The following is a 17,500-nucleotide window of genomic DNA, read 5'->3' as shown; positions in this document are numbered from 1 at the left end:
GGTTTGAGTGTTACATAATAACTCAACACACTGATTTCTACACGATGTAACAGTGGTGTGGCAAGATGTGAGGAGGTATACAAGTAATGATCTGAGTGACGTTCAAATCGGATGCTACCTAAACGTAAATCTTCACTCATAGGCCTAAATTTCCCCTCTAAAAAATGCACATCCTGGACGTCATAATCTGCGCATACAAGTAATGATCTTCTTTACTGAACAATAAGGGACACAAATACCAAGAAAAACACTCGTCCGGGTTGAAATAATTGGACAGAGGGAACAACACTTAATTTATCGGTACTTACTAATTCATCTGTACACTGTCCAGCCCGCAATGACGACAAAAAAGTCATTTATAGTGATGAAAATAATAAGAGCAAAGCTATTTCATAGGAACAAAGTTATAATATTCTCTTCATATGATTTCATTGCTGCTTCTTAAATCAATAGGCCAATCGATCAATTTATTAAGTAACCAATCTCTTTCTCGCAGACTGTGGCCTTCCTTACACCTCGCAAAGCACCAGGTTTCGTCGACAGGCGGAGCCCCAACACACAGTAAGTTATCCCTTCATCATATCATCTCTCTCTTCTCCTTCATTCCTTGCCTCCTTACTTTCTCCATCCATCATCAATTACTCGTTGTCTCAATATGCGCAACTTTCGCATCAAGCTCTATGAATGAATAAATAAACAAAAAAAAAAAAAAAAAAAAAACAGATCAGTTATCTTCTAGTAAATAAAAGAAAAACAATATAAAGAAACTAGTTATATGGAAGACACTACTGTCGAAATTTGCAGATCAAAATTATGTATATTTGAGGAAGCAAATTAATTTTAAAAAATATAAATATGTACACAATGGATATCACACACACACACACACACACACACACACACACACACACACACACACACACACACTGAATGCATGGATTTCCCCAAGATCTAAAAAGTATACAATGAGGAAAATGCGTTGGTAGGGGAGCGTGAAGCGAGTGTCATAACATATTAATCAAGAAGGGATGCAGTGAGCGAAGACGGAAAGCTCTAGTGAGGAAAAAGAGCACGTGTCTTCCAGGGTTATGCTGAGGAAAGGAATTTATGAATACTGGAATCCTGCAGATAGTCAAAGCTTGAGTGATATAGAATATTGGGAATCCCACAAGCAGTGGTTTTAAACAAGTGGGAGAATCATAAGAGTACCCATAATGTTGTTACTTATAAACGAAATTGTTACTTTTAAAGATTGCAACTATGAAATGTGTACAATATATTATTCTGTATTACACAACATATTTTCGTGGTGAATGAATGTATATGATATTATCTATAAGTTTGCGTTCACAAACATATGCATGACTTTAGTGAAACTTGGTATACTTATTCATTTATTTATTTATTTATTCATTTATTTAGTGTGTGTGTGTGTGTGTGTGTGTGTGTGTGTGTGTGTGTGTGTGTGTGTGTGTGTGTGTGTGTGTGTGTGTGTGTGTGTGTGTTCAGCTAACAGTGAAATGTTGGAACAGGGAGAGGAAGCATGCGTCCAGCTCCACAAGGTCAGTTGCTTGCGGACTTTTTATCGTTATTTTCACACACACACACACACACACACACACACACACACACACACACACACAGATTGCAAATAATTCTAGAATATAAAAACTTTTCCCATATTTGAAGTCAGTTGAGTACATGGCATATTCGGTATTACAGGAGAAAGCCGTCAGTCTCACTGATACCAAACAGGAGTGTCCACGACAATCCCTGCGTTAAGTACGGTCAGGTGTTAGCTTAGGTAGGTTTAATTAAGGGTTAAGATATATCAATGGTTTTATGTACACAGAACACGAAAATCTTAGCGTTTAGTGAAATTCCCTAGATCTAGAGATTTTCCCAGAAATCTAGAGAATTTTCCACAATCTAGGGTACTTTCTCGACGGGTTTCGTATTCTAGGCATCAAAATATAGACGTTGATGCATTCCTTATTACTTAATGTAAGACTGACGCCTTTCTCCATATCTACCGCTTATTCCTCATCAAACAATGCTAATTGGTGCGTCTGCACCGCAGCCTTCCTCACCAAGTATTTCCGTCGTTATTTTTCATGGATGATAGAATCTTTTATTTTCATAGCGATCATAAATGACTGGTATCTAGCAAGACACATTTATGTCAGATTTTAATGTGTTTTGCATTACTTGAAAGCTAATTTCTATCCCTTATCATACCTTTAAAATGTTCTATTTTCTACCAACATCACCACTTATCTTTACCTCTAGAATACCCCTAGAATACGCTCTCCCACTCTACGACGAACGATAGAACACATTCGTAAAGGCAGAGAAATGCAAACTAAATTCAATACAACATTATAGACCCCTCTAATTGCCACCCTCTAATATAATGAGCTGTTTTGTTCAAGTGATTGGGCAGTATAGAATATTATCCTATCCTAACCTAACCTAGCCCTCAGATGAAAGCTTTAACGTTATTCCAGTATTGTCACAGATTCATGTTGCAAAAACAAGACCAAAATCTCTGAAACTACTATTGTTATGCAGAAATTCCGAGAAACATTTCGGAAAATTCCATTAGATTTGCAACACTTGTATCCTATATATTATAATGAGTAATCGATATCCAGATAAACAAAGTCAGAAAGCACAATAAAGCCCACGTGATCAGGCAGATGATAAAGAGAATATTTCCTGGTATGTGGATAAAATGTTTCTTACTTCTTATAAACTATTAAGTCACCTGCTGACCTATCAATAAGAGCTTCATCTCACATACCTCTGTCGTGTGGGTGTAATGCCAGCTGGTGAAGCGTGGGACCTGACCGCTGTTGCTAAGGAAAGATACTGTCTGCGTCCATATTCTATATTTTGCTTCCTCCTGCATATTTACAATTATTATGCTCATCATCAAGAGTAGCTGGTTTTTGAGTGGTCGTGTTGTAACTAAGTTCTGAAGACACACACGCACAAACACACTATAATGTCCTCGTACAGCTGAGGGTTACTAGTGGATATTGCGGGAAATGGCTTGTATCACTGCGACACTCAGCTCGTCATCTGCCAGTTTTTCTTTCTTGTCAAATACTTGTCGTTTGTTTGTGATTCAAGTAAGGCCAACAGTTATCTAAGTGCTATGAGTGGTTCTATTAGTTCAGCATTCGAGCATTCTGCGATGGTATGTGCATTACTATGAAGAAAGACACCGTGCCCTATAAAATCGAGTGTTTAGTGAAGCAGTGAGCAAGCTTCACCTGTTTCGATGCACACACTAAGACTTCCTCTGCTTCACGCTATGGACTCTTTGCATAATAAAATGACACGACTACTTCGTCATCGTCCCGGAAAGATGAATTCATAACATTATACGTCTTACATACAAGCAAACTTCAGTGATACGGGCTTAGAGTCCACATTGCTGATCATATTGGAGCCGTGCACATGCAGGAAAATTCGAACTATCCTGAATCTGCTCACCGAACGACAAACTAAACAATAATTATTATCGTGCTTCATAACTTTCATTCTTTCGGTAATTGTGAATATGATCCAGTCCTACCGAGGTTTCCAAAACCATTTTTCCAATGCATGATAAAAATTAAGATAATGTAAAGTTAAAATTGTAAGTTAGGTAGATAAATCAGGAAACACAATATGTAACAAAAAAGAAAGTGGCATTTCACCACTGATATCCTAAAACATCCTAATACAGAAATACGAGTATACCTCTGGAATATGTCTCGCATTCCTAATGACGACTCTCTCTCTCTCTCTCTCTCTCTCTCTCTCTCTCTCTCTGTTAGTTCCATAATCATGGCCTGGTAACACGACAGACGTCCTCCTCCACATTCCTACTCGTATACCCATTACGTGCCGGCCAACGCGAATAGAAAAACACTATAGCTGAGCTACCACAGAGCCCATGTCCGCTTCATCCTTGACCCACATCAAAGCCTCTAAAACACACACACACACACACACACACACACACACAGTATTGTATCGAGAATTTAAGATGAACACATTTTCTTGATAATAGCACAGCAGGAAATTAAAACGTGGTGAGAGCTATCAAAGAAAGAAAATAAAAAGACGCTGTACTGTCGGATATGTAAGATATAGAGAGAGACTGAAAGAAAATGTTTGCGTGTCGGACGCTGGCATTGAGGGACGAGGAGAGGGAGAAGAGATGATAAGGTGTTACATAGACTACTACCGATATGTAAGGTGAGACAGATTAAAAAAAAAATAGCGGTTCTTTCCTACTTGACTGGAACTTCTCATGGAGAACATAAGTATGTGTGTGTGTGTGTGTGTGTGTGTGTGTGTGTGTGTGTGTGTGTGTGTTGCAAGGAAGTGATACCGAGTAAAAGGTGAATGTCAGGCAAATAAACTTTGAATACTCTCTCTCTCTCTCTCTCTCTCTCTCTCTCTCTCTCTCTCTCTCTCTCTCTAACATTAATTCCGTTTCTTTCACCGCCAGAACGCCGCGCCGCCTCCGACAAACACTCATCCAGGTAAGAATTATTCATAGTATCTGTATACAGAAACCTTTACCACATGACACGGCGGTGTTACAATAACATTCCTTATGATAGTTGACGTTTCTCCTGTCCATTAGAAAAAAAAAAAAAAAAAAAAAAAAAAATATATATATATATATATATATATATATATATATATATATATATATATATATATATATATATATATATATATATATATATATATATATATATATATATATATATATATATATATATATATATATATATATATATATATATATATATATATATATATATATATATATATATATATATATATATATATATATATATATATATATATATATATATATATATATATATATATATATATATATATATATATATATATATATATATATATATATATATATATATATATATATATATATATATATATATATATATATATATATATATATATATATATATATATATATATATATATATATATATATATATATATATATATATATATGTGTGTGTGTGTGTGTGTGTGTGTGTGTGTACCTTATCTATTGTCACTCTTCCTTCGTTTTTTTTCATTACGTTACATTATTGTATCCACAAGCTTTAATTTTAGACATATTCTTTACGTTCTAAATGATGGCTAGCTCACAATTAGGCTTCTTACCAGCAGTCTGTGTATTCATTGATCACCTAGATCAATTTTATCTTTATGTTGATCTTGTTTCATCTGTTCCCTTTCTGTGTTCTGAATCACCCCAGCGCTGTATTCGAAGTGCGGCGCCGTGGTCATCAGCGATCGCTTCCTTTTGACGGCGGCGTACTGCGTGCTCAACCCTGATAAACCGTGAGTAAACATCACCATGTACTGTACACATAGTATGATAATCTCTCTCTCTCTCTCTCTCTCTCTCTCTCTGTTATATCGGTACATTTAACACTGGATATGGGTAATTACCAGAGTGAATTCTGTACGTCTGGGTGACCTGGACCTGGCCAAGGAAGGGGAGGCCAACAGCCGTCCAGCTGACTATGACATCGAGCTTATCATCATCCATCCTAACTTCACAGAAGAGTAGGTGACAATGTGTCTTGATAAATTTTGACCCATACATTTATCTTGTCTCATATTTTTCTTATCAGTGTCCTTTTCATTATTCTTATATGCATGCGTATTCAATTGCTTTATCTTATACACTTATTTCTAAGTTAATTTATATTATTGTCCTCACTCATACCTGTGTTCCTCTTCCAAACACAGCACACAAACAGGGATCCGCTACAATGACTTGGCACTGCTCAAAACCAAAACTAAGATACAGTTTAATGAGGCTGTGTATCCCTTCTGCATATCTCGCACCAGGCCTGCAGTCAACACCACTGTCACTGTTTCAGGCTATGGCTATGTTAATGATTGTAAGTTTTGAAGGGCAACCTCATATTTGTAATATCTTATTTACTAATGAATGAAGATTCTTATAAGCTCCTTTAGATCAGAGTATATTTCTAATAGGTAATCTAGGTCTTAGAAAAAATTTTCTTCCTGCATTCCAGCCCATCAGCCAACTCACCTGCAGGAGGGAGAGCTGCAAGTGATGTCCTTGGATGACTGTGTAGCAGAGTATCGCACCAAGAACAGATATGACATGCTGCAGAGTGCCTACCCTGGACTCCTGCAGGGATATGGTGTGGTGTGTGCAGGTCACCCTGACAGAGGGGCTTGTAATGTAAGCACCAATGCTTTAATCTATGGGAACATACTGAGGAAGATACAGTAGGCCATTGGGAAATAAAAGAGCATAAAACCAACAGATTAATAGCATGAGACATTATATTAAGGGATTCTCAAAATTTCTTTTCTCTCTGCCAGGGTGATGAGGGTGGACCAATGCTGCGGAAGGATGAGTCTGGCCGCCAGCATCTGGAGGGCATCATCAGTTTCACTGCAGATGTCTGTGGTCCTGGTGTGCTGCCCTCCATCTCCACTAGTGTGGCTGACAATTATGATTTTATTGTTGAAACAATAAAATATGCCTAAATTTGAATTGCACTCGTCACTTATATGGCTGTCTAGAAGCACACTTACTGATAGTACATGTATTTACAATCCATTAATCTATGTCTTTCTCTCCTTCAGTGGAGAACCAGCAGAAGAATTTGTCATGCGTCTCTTTGCTTATGTGTTGATAGGTTAATTCCCTGTCTTGATGGCTTACTGGTAATGCACTTAGTTTTTAGTTTCTTTATTATCTTTTAGTCCCTTATTTACTTTTGTCTTTTGTATGCTACTCTCATTCTCTCACATTAATATTTAATGGTGATAACAAGTACAATGTACAAGCCTATAACTATATAATTAGTGAAAAATCACATCATTGATGAAATTTTTTTTTTCAATTAATTTTCTTACCTGAAAAGATAAATGAAAACAAAATAGCAAAATGACACAAGACCTACACTACAACCTTCACCTTTACACTCACATTCCCATCACCTAGAGGAAAATACTCCTGTCCTCAATCTATAGCTGTATAGCAGTTATTCTCAAACTGTAAACCATGATCATAATCAATTGACTCACACTTAATCTCTCTTTCTCTCTGTCTAAGACTCCAAAACAGTGACAGCTAATACATTTACCAATAATCTTAAATTTAACTCTTTACTTGCAGATTAATAAAGTGACATTTTTCAATCATTAGAAGTCTGTCATCCCTCCTCTACATTGGTTCATTAATAATGATAATATAATAGTGATGGTAGTGCTGCTTTTCATATATGATGACTACAAATAAACACAAAGTCATAACAGTGGCATCAATCTTTAATATAGTAATTTTTGTACATCCTATTTACACATACACAAACAGTGGAGTCGTTATTTTCCACTAACCAGATTAGGTTAGTTGGTTGGTCAGCCTTCTACATAACAGCAACACCTTTCACAAAAACACCATTATGTGCTCATGTGCAGCATGAACTACCAATCAGTGAAAGTAACTATCACCTGGAAAAATAAGTTTAAAGTATAAGACAGGACTTTATCACTTGAAAAATTATATAATAATTCAAACCTCTCTAAGGAATACTGTACAGTTGACAATTACAAATCCATTCAGGATAGAAAAAAAGTGGTGTGATATGAAAACCTGCACTGTTGATCACAGAGACTGGAAGTGCTAAAAAAATTTCATTTGCATTTGTTTTTTGTTTAGTGTTTAATTTCCTTCTATTAAAGCACTGTACAGATAGTCCATTTCTGTTAAATATATACAACATATACATACACACAAAAAATCTGACCGTCCTCAGGTCCCAAGGTCGCCAGATCTTTTATTGTCAACTGTACCTAATGAAGTAAATGTTGATACTCATGCTGCTGCTGCTGCCATAGCCGCCACTAAAAGGACTGTATATAATTGCTCTTTATTGTGAGCAATTTTCTTCCCTTATCTTTCCTTTGTCTAATCAAACCCACCTCCCTTATTACCAATATAGTAGACAGGTTCAATTATCCTTCTCTAATCTGTCATTCTAGTATTTTCAGTCATCACCATTTGTAAACTTGGTTTCATAATAGTAAAAAAAATAATGAAAGCATGAATTACAATCCATCCTATCTGTACATCTGACAACTTCTGTGGTGACTTCCAACTCAACAACTACTGCTGCTCAAGAACATTCAATGACAAGAAAATCTTTCCTTACTATCAGCAACAGCTGGGGCAGAATGCAAAATATATAGAAAAGGAAGATAAGGGGTTAGAGCTGTAGTTCCCAAGCTGTGGTACGCAAGGGCCTTCCAGGTGGTAGGCAAGTACTTACAGGGTGTGCAGTTTTTAGTTAACTCATTTAATTTTTTCTTATTTATAATTTCCAATACCGTGTGAACAAAGTTATGCCCTGTATTGACTACTTGGTGGAGAAGAAACCGATGCAGCCCTTGAATTAAAGTGAGATGTATTTTTTATTGTAAGTTCATTTGTGTGTTTTACTTGTGAATATCTCATATGATATCTAATCAAACTGAGTTTTTCTACAAAACATGTAATACACTGTGACTGTTCTGGATCTCCATGTGGTACTTAATCAGTAAAATGTTGGGAACCACTGGGTTAGCAGATGTGCAGCTTACTCTCCTTTCTTGGTCCATCTCCACCAGGCCACAACCATACGGTCCCACACATTCTCAAAGGAGTCCATGGCTGGCCGCACATCCAGGATGGCAAAGCTATGGCTTTCTGGGTCAACAGGACCACCATCATAATAATCGATGATGTAGCGCACCTCCTTCCCACAGCGATCCACTATCCAGTCGTGGCGGTCAAATGGAAGCTCATACCTGAGGAGAATGAGTTTGTTTCCTATAACTTGAATGAAGACAAACATTCTGTGGCAATGTTGCTTCACCAAATTTCTATTGCTTTGACTTGTTAACCTTAACATGTAATTTCTAGAAATGTTGATCAATTCAAATTATCATTTTTATATGAAAGTACTGACCAGAAATATCACATAATGAGCAAGTCCATTCCATTGACCAGAAGAGCTAAAGTGAAATACAAAGATATTAGGCAGGCTTGTAAAAATATACTATAGTAAAACTAAATTGTACTGACCCATAGGGTGAGGCCGATAATTCCATGCAACATTGCTATATCTCTCAATACTTCAGAGAAAACAGAGCAACTGTTCTTTATTCAATTTAATGCATGACTTTGTTAAAAAAGAAGGGGGGCAAGAAATGAAGATGTCATAGATATATTAAATACAGTAAAAGTGCTGGTTACAAAAGTAAAAGAAAATTAGGCTGATAATTTACCTAATATTTCCTGTTATGTCCTCTCAAGATACTCCATCTAATATAATGAGAGGGGAAAAGAAACATAAGATGAGACTATTTTATTTCAGTTATTACCCCAAACTGACTTGTAGAAGTCATCAAAATTTATGATCGTTGCAAAGCGGTTCTTTTTCAGAGAAATAAACACAGGCTGATAGGGTTGTGGTGCTGTGGTACATATCTTGTTTGAGCTGGAACAAATCCTCTTCACCATGGCTTCAGATATACAGGCAACCCCCAAACGTTCACACAACGAAATTTCGCTACAACGAATGTTTCCTTTTACTACCATCTGCTCGTATAATGAACACCAAACTTGCTTTAACAAAATTTTATCCTGGTAATTTTTTCCAAGTTTGAAAGCCCTGCCATATCACGCGAGCTGACAGGCTTTGAATACACCAGCGCCTCTCGTGGACAAAACGCTCGTCTTCCCTCACTCAACATGCCATCAAAACGCCCTGCAATGTCTTCTAGCATTGCTAAGAAGACCAGGAAGTCTCTTACTCATGAAGTGAAGCTGGATATTATTCACAGACACGAGAGGCGAGAAAACTAATAGCATTGCTCACCACCAATGCTTGACTCCATCTACTGTCTCTACTATTTTCAAGTCAGCAGACTCTATTAAAAAGGCTGGTGAGACTGTATCTTCCTTGCAAGCTAAAAGAACCACTCGAACTTGTGACTGCAATGGATAAAATGGAAAGCCTTGTGGAAATGTGGTACATAATTTTTGTATGTGGTACAATGATGTGCCTTTTGTTTACATTCCACAGGTTGCCGGCTAGTGTCTTTCTCGCTCCACTCTCCCTCCATTCATAAATTTAAGATCATCAACATTATAAAGTTACTCACATATATATATTAGTGTACATTATAATGACTTAGTCTTAAATTAAACTGCCTAAATGTTTAACTTCATAATTTTTACTTTCATTAAACCTTTTACTGTACTATGATGCACTCTAACTTTGTTTACTCTCAATGGAAATTCAAGTCAGGAGTCAAACTTGTTATAATTGGTTCGCTTAACGAAAATTCACGCAACGAATGTTTTTTTAGGAACGTAACCCGTTCATTAAGCGGGGGTTGCCTGTACCAGCTGCATCTGCTATTCTCTTGCTCACTTGATTTGTGGGTAAAAGGGGTCCTTGATTTGTTTTTCTTTAAAGTATCTATTAATTCTGTAGATGAATTCTTTGGTTTGGCTGTTCAACACACAGTAAGACAGGGAAGCGTCAGTGTGTCCTTCCATTGTGGTGACCAGATGAGAAGCGACTGAATTTGCAGCTGTGTGGTGACCTGACTCCCACTCCTTCCCCAAAGGAAAATCCCACCTCGGTGAGTGGCAATGTCATCCGATCTGATATGCCACATCGTCATACATGTCCATGAAATACCTTCCTTTTATTTGGTATACAACACTTATTTGTATTATCTGCTATTTAATGAAATAATCAGAATATTTTTAGAATGCCATTTGTTGATAATAATATGATTAAAGAACCGTGAATAGTAAAGGCTTAATGTTTCGGTTGGAAATCTGGCAGAATGATGAACAACACTATGAGTCAGTACAATTTAGTTTTACAATAGGCAGGTCTACTATATGCAACAATGGCAATAGGTTTTCACAACTAAGATGCCTGACACTAGCTTGGTGTGGTCATGGTCTTTATCTGATCTCTGTAACCATGATCCTTACCCCATCCAACTCCTGAATCTGGCACGAGGTGAATAGTCAGATGCCTTTCCTCCAAAACGCTTCAACTTGGGATTGCCACACTCATGCTTGTGCAATGACTCCCACTGCAGCACCTGTGAGGGAGACAATTCATGTACTAGCCATGCCATATACATGAAATAGCTGTTCTCTTCTACACTTCAACTCAATCTAGCTGTGTTCCCACACTGATGGTCAGGCAGAGCAAGATAAGCATCTACAACAGAACATCCTTTTCACTTCATCATAATAAACTGCCAGAGTAGATTACCAAACCATGAATATAGAAAGCAGGAAAAAGAGTGAGTCTTAATATCATAGTGCAGTATGATGTCACAATTATCTACACCTCACAGCCAGCCAAGACATTATCTGCCAATGTCTTCGCAGTATTTCTGACAGCATGACAAATTGTTTCCCCACGTAGTAGATATATATCTGCATTATATCCTCCCTTTACTGAATGCTAAAAGAGTATGATAACAAAGAGAGAGAGAGAGAAGAGAGAGAGAGAGAGAGAGAGAGAGAGAGAGAGAGAGAGAGAGAGAGAGAGAGAGAGAGAGAGAGAGAGAGAGAGAGAGAGAGAGAGAGAGAGAGAGAGAGAGAGAGAGAGAGAGAGAGAGAGAGAGAGAGAGAGAGAGAGAGAGAGAGAGAGAGAGAGAGAGAGAGAGAGAGAGTCTAAGAGCTTGATTACATTCTAATCTATACATGAAAACTTTTCTCACTACATATGAGGAAAATTTGATTGTAATAAAAATCCAGCCTTAAACCAAGGCTGGCATCACTTACCTCCTGCCATGCCATCTCATTGTTTACATTGTGGATACGAATGATGTTATCCATGTCCTGTTTGTTGAGGTCGTCATCCTTCCATCGCCACCCTTTTCTGAGCATTGCATTCCAGAACATCTGTGGTGATGGGTAGACCCAATTTTCCCCATCTCCATCAGCTTTGGGGATTGATGAGACCTATGGGTTTTGGGGAAGAGAAGGTTACTTGATTCTTCTTTCTTATATACCTAAAAGTGCAAAATGCATTTACTACTCTTAGCAATCTTCCTCCTACTCCATATACTCTTCACACATTCCACAATGCATCCTCCATCAATCTTAATCATCTAATAATACCTTGAGTTAATAGGTTGACTTGACAATGATAATTTACATTCAAACATCTTATATAATCTAATATATATCTTGGCTTTAAACTAATACATTGTACAATGGAAGACTTCCCTAGAGAGGTTTCCACCAGATGTTTTATAGATCACTGCACCTGTGGGCTGAAAGAATCCCCAATTCCCTTGACATTTCAGTATTATGCAAGAAACTCATTGATCAGCACATACAACTGATATAGATAATCCACTTTGTTGTAAAGATATAGGTAACAAAACCAAGCCAGATTCTTAAAAAATCTGCAACACTGCAAAGTTTTCTTTCTCTTACATGAAAAATATAGAGCAGAGGAGGTAGACAATATCAGCTACGAAACCTCCAGACTGGAATACGACCACGAACGTTTTACCAGAAGTATAAAATTGTATCTGCTATGATGGCGGATATTGGCTGTCCTCTATTGCTGTAGTTTCCCAGCATGGAGTACTGTAAGTGAAGGAAAGTTCCACAGCCCAGTGCACCTACTGGCGGATTTTTCCAATAGGTTACGTCCGGTTATGATGATAGGTGTCTTAAGTATTTTATTTTTATCCACAATCTATCAATCATTCTCATTAAGTAGTAGTTAGTAATTCCCCTTGCCTGTCAAGAAGTAAAAGTAAAAGAAAGAAAAAAAAAGCAAAAGATTGCAAACTAGCTTTTTATTTTTTCCCTGGGCAGTGAGAAAGAGGCTAAAGACAGTTAGTCAGAGGAGGGGAGTTGATGAGACAAAGCTTTTCATTTCATCCTATCTAGTAAAACTGTGTAACTGGAACCCCCCAAACATGCGAAGAGTACTCCATACAGGGGCGGATAAGGCCCTTACACAGAGTAAGCAGTTGGAGGGGCTAGAAAAACTGGCAGAGACGCCTCAGAACACCTAACTTCATAGAAGCTGTTTTAGCAAGAGATGAGATGTGAAGTTTCCAGTTAAGATTCTGAGCAAAGGATAGACCGAGGATATTCATTGTGGAAGAGGGAGACAGTTGAGTGTCACTGAAGAAGAGGGGATAGTTGTCTGGAAGGTTGTGTCGAGTTGATAGATGGAGGAATTGAGTTTTTGAGGCATTGAAAACTACTAGATTTTCTCTGCCCCAATCGGAAATCTTAGAAAGATCAGAAGTCAGGTGTTCTGTGGCGTACCTGCCTGATCTGTTAACTTCCTGAAGGGTTGGTCGTCTCTGAAAGGATGTGGAAAGATGTAGGGTGGTATCATCAGCGTAGGAGTGGATAGGGCAAGAAGTTTGGTTAAGGTCATTAATGATTAATACAAAGAGAGTGGGTGACAGGACAGAACCCTGATGAACACCACTATTAATAGATTTAGGAGAAGAACAGTGGCCGTCTACCACAGCAGCAATCGAGCGGTCAGAAAGGAAACATGAGATTAAGTTCAGAGAGAAGAATAGAAGCCGTAGGAGGGCAGTTTTGAAATCAAAGCTGTGCCAGACTCTATCAAAAGCTTTTGATATGTCTAACGCAACAGCAAAAGTTTCACCGAAATCTCTAAAAGAGGATGACCAAGACTCAGTAAGGAAAGCCAGAAGATCACCAGTAGAGCAACCTTGACGGAAGCCATACTGGCGATCAGACAGAAGATTGTGAAGTGACAGATGTTTGAGAATCTTCCTATTCAGGATAGATTCAAAAACTTTAGACAAGCAAGAGATTAAAGCTATAGGACGGTAGTTTGAGGGGTTAGAACGGTCACCCTTTATAGGAACAGGCTGAATGTGGGCGATCTTCCAGATGTAGGGTGGTATCATCAGCGTAGGAGTGGATAGGGCAAGAAGTTTGGTTAAGAAGGTCATTAATGATTAATACAAAGAGAGTGGGTGACAGGACAGAACCCTGATGAACACCACTATTAATAGATTTAGGAGAAGAACAGTGGCCGTCTACCACAGCAGCAATCGAGCGGTCAGAAAGGAAACATGAGATTAAGTTCAGAGAGAAGAATAGAAGCCGTAGGAGGGCAGTTTTGAAATCAAAGCTGTGCCAGACTCTATCAAAAGCTTTTGATATGTCTAATGCAACAGCAAAAGTTTCACCGAAATCTCTAAAAGAGGATGACCAAGACTCAGTAAGGAAAGCCAGAAGATCACCAGTAGAGCAACCTTGACGGAAGCCATACTGGCGATCAGATAGAAGATTGTGAAGTGACAGATGTTTGAGAATCTTCCTATTCAGGATAGATTCAAAAACTTTAGACAAGCAAGAGATTAAAGCTATAGGACGGTAGTTTGAGGGGTTAGAACGGTCACCCTTTTTAGGAACAGGCTGAATGTAGGCGAACTTCCAGCAGGAAGGAAAGGTAGAAGTCAATAAACAAAGTTGGAAGAGTTTGGCCAGGCAAGGTCCAAGCATGGAAGCACAGTTTTTGAGAACAATAGGAGGTACCCCATCAGGATCATAAGCCTTCAGAGGGTTTAGGCCAGCGAGGGCATGGAAAATATCATTACGAAGAATTTTAATTGCAGACATGAAATAGTCAGAGGGAGGAGGAGAGGGAGGGACAAGCCCAGAATCGTCCAAGGTGGAGTTGTGAGCAAAGGTTTGAAAGAAGAGTTCAGCTTTAGAGACAGAAGAGATGGCAGTGGTGCCATCGGGAAGAAATAAAGGAGGGAAAGATGAAGAAGTGAAGTTATTGGAGATGTTTTTGGCTAGATGCCAAAAGTCTCGAGGGGAGTTTGAGTTTGAAAGATTTTGACATTTTCTACTTATGAAGGAGCGTTTGGCAAGTTGAAGAACAGACTTAGCATGATTCCGGGCAGAGATATAAAGTGCATGAGATTCAGGAGATGGAAGACTCAAGTACCTTTTGTGGACAACCTCTCTATCATGTATAGCATGAGAACAGGCTGAGTTAAACCAAAGTTTAGAAGGTTTAGGGTTGAGATAAAGAATGAGGAATGTATGCCTCCATGCCAGACACTATCACCTCTGTTATGAATTCAGCACAAAGAGATGGGTCTCTGACACGGAAGCAGTAATCATTCCAGGGAAAATCAGCATAATACCTCCTCAGGTCCCCCCCAGCTGGCAGAGGCAAAACGCCAGAGGCACCTACGCTTTGGGGGATCTTGTGGATGGATTGGAGAAATAGGACATAGAAATGAGATTGTGATCGGAGGAGCCCAACGGAGATGAAAGGGTGACAGCATAAGCTGAAGGAGTAGAGGTGAGAAACAGAGGAAGAGATCAAGAATACAAGTAGGGTGTTGCACCAGTTGCTCTAGGTCATGGAGAATAGCAAAGTTGAAGGCTAGTTCACCAGGATGGTCAGTGAAGGGAGAGGAAAGCCAAAGCTGGTGGTGAACATTGAAATCTCCAAGAATGGAAACCTCAGCGAAAGGATAGAGGAACAGAATGTGCTCCACTTTGGAAGTTAAGTAGTCAAAGAATTTACTATAGTCAGAAGAGTTAGGGGAGAGATAAACAGCACAGATGAATTTAGTTTGAGAGTGACTGTTAAGTCAAAGCCAGATGGTGGAAAACTCGGAAGACTCAAGAGCATGGGCATGAGAGCAGGTTAAGTTGTTGCACACATAGATGCAACATCCAGTTTTGGAATGAAAATAAGAATAGAGAAAGTAGGAGGGAACAGAGAAGGGGCTACCCTCAGTTGCCTCAGACAGCTGTGTTTCGGCGAGGAAAAGAAGATGAGGTTTAGTAGAAGAGAGGTGGTGTTCTACAGATTGAAAATTAGATCTAAGACCACAAATGTTGCAGAAGTTAATGTAAAAAAAGTTGAGGGAGGTGTCAAGGCATTTGAGGTCGTTAACAAGAGAGGCGTCCGACCTGGGGACATTTTTGGTCCCCTCCCAACATATAGGTTCGAATCCCACCACATATTGCCTTGATACTTTGCCACTTGTCAGGTGGTTTAAAGTTAACTTCATGTCACCATGATACCCAGGTTCTAGGTAGTTACACCAAAGATGTGCTTGGGTGGTGATATGGGTGCTAATATGGGTACCACTATAAATAAAATTACCTGCACCACTAATGGGTGCAAGCTTAACAGCACTTCCAATACTGTTCAAGTTACCTACAGGTGGTATAGGCCAGAACATATGGAAAAAAAAGAGAAAAAAAGATTTCTTTATTCTTTTAAATAATATATTCTGAGAACTATTTAACTATGAAAACTGCATCTGCAGTGTCACTATCTTACTATGAAATTGTATCATACAACTGAAAAAGCAAATATGACCATGAGGATACAAAGATATCACACACTGACTTTGTATAAACAAATAACTGGTTCATTTGCATAACCATTGCAAACCCAACACTGTTAAAAGCTTTAGCACTGAAAGGCCTGAGTATCATGTTCTGATCAGCACAAGGTAATTACAAGTGGGTGCACCTGTCTTTCTGTGGGCAGCTGAAAGGGTTGGTCAGGTGCAGGCTTCTGGTTAGGATAGGCCTCCATATTCAGTGGGTTGACGTCCACATACTTTCCAGCATGTTCTTTACCATAGTGAAGTCCTGCCTGATGTGCTGGGCCCTTTCCTTTACCTCCACTCATGGGACACTCAGATGGAAAACTCTGAAAAGAAGGCTAGTAAGGAAATGGGTGACCATTATATCAGACCAGATACAACTCTCTAAATAATAAAGTTACATAATATATTGGAATATGAGAACACAAGAACAAAATAAAACTACAAAAAGCCATTAGGGCTAAATGTAGCAGTACCTGTATGAAACATACCAACATATTTCCACCAATCATCCCAATCCATAAACTTTTCTCAGTCACTTCCTAATAACTTCACACTAACAATCTGATTACTAAGTGCATTCCATTCATCTACTACTGTATTTTGATAACCAATTCTTTCCTCTCTTATTCAAATTAATTTTTCAAAACATGAATGCATTACTTCTTGTTCTATCCTCATTACTAATCATGAGAATTTTGCTTATGTCATTATTGCTATATTCCTTACACCACTTAAAGACCTCTATTGGGCCTCCTCTTATTAGAAGCCTATAAAAGGAATGTAAATTTAAAAGCTTCAATTGATAGGAGTACTACTTATCCCCTGCATCCATTTATTTATTCTCCTTTGTACTAATTACAAAAGACCTACATAAAAAGTTAAGAAAACAAGAGTAAACAATCTTGTATTTTGTCTTCAAATAAAAAATATATTATATTACCTGCTGATTCTCTTCTCTGTGCATGGGACATTCTGAAGGAGGAGCAATAGCCTCAACATTTTG

The 17,500-nt window shown here is 38.2% G+C and overlaps 2 protein-coding genes across 5 annotated transcripts in view; one reads left to right on the top strand and one right to left on the bottom strand.

The window, feature by feature from the left end:
* LOC123516793 (phenoloxidase-activating factor 3-like) overlaps positions 1-7,236 on the top strand; it is a 9,051-nt gene extending 1,815 nt beyond the window's left edge. For all 3 annotated transcript variants that reach the window (XM_045276459.1, XM_045276458.1, XM_045276460.1), the window contains exons 3-9: positions 497-561; positions 4,508-4,541; positions 5,301-5,385; positions 5,500-5,613; positions 5,800-5,954; positions 6,093-6,265; positions 6,409-7,236. In XM_045276459.1, coding sequence (XP_045132394.1) covers positions 497-561; positions 4,508-4,541; positions 5,301-5,385; positions 5,500-5,613; positions 5,800-5,954; positions 6,093-6,265; positions 6,409-6,576 — 794 coding nt within the window. In that variant the 3' untranslated portion in view covers positions 6,577-7,236. The remainder of the gene's footprint in view (positions 1-496; positions 562-4,507; positions 4,542-5,300; positions 5,386-5,499; positions 5,614-5,799; positions 5,955-6,092; positions 6,266-6,408) is intronic.
* Positions 7,237-7,344: 108 nt separating this feature from the next.
* LOC123516792 (holocytochrome c-type synthase-like) overlaps positions 7,345-17,500 on the bottom strand; it is a 24,834-nt gene continuing 14,678 nt past the window's right edge. The window contains exons 2-6 of one of the 2 annotated variants that reach the window (XM_045276456.1): positions 17,438-17,500; positions 16,638-16,832; positions 11,897-12,076; positions 11,090-11,202; positions 7,345-8,880 (exon numbers count right to left, since the gene is read on the bottom strand). The exon at positions 17,438-17,500 is cut by the window's right edge and continues 314 nt beyond it. In XM_045276456.1, the coding sequence (XP_045132391.1) occupies positions 8,670-8,880; positions 11,090-11,202; positions 11,897-12,076; positions 16,638-16,832; positions 17,438-17,500 (762 nt within the window). In that variant the 3' untranslated portion in view covers positions 7,345-8,669. The remainder of the gene's footprint in view (positions 8,881-11,089; positions 11,203-11,896; positions 12,077-16,637; positions 16,833-17,437) is intronic. The other variant, XM_045276457.1, reaches the window with a different exon arrangement.

Source organism: Portunus trituberculatus, chromosome 41, assembly GCF_017591435.1.
Source record: "Portunus trituberculatus isolate SZX2019 chromosome 41, ASM1759143v1, whole genome shotgun sequence".
NCBI classification, from domain to species: Eukaryota; Metazoa; Arthropoda; class Malacostraca; order Decapoda; family Portunidae; genus Portunus; species Portunus trituberculatus.
This window is presented reverse-complemented; position numbering and strand designations above follow the sequence as displayed.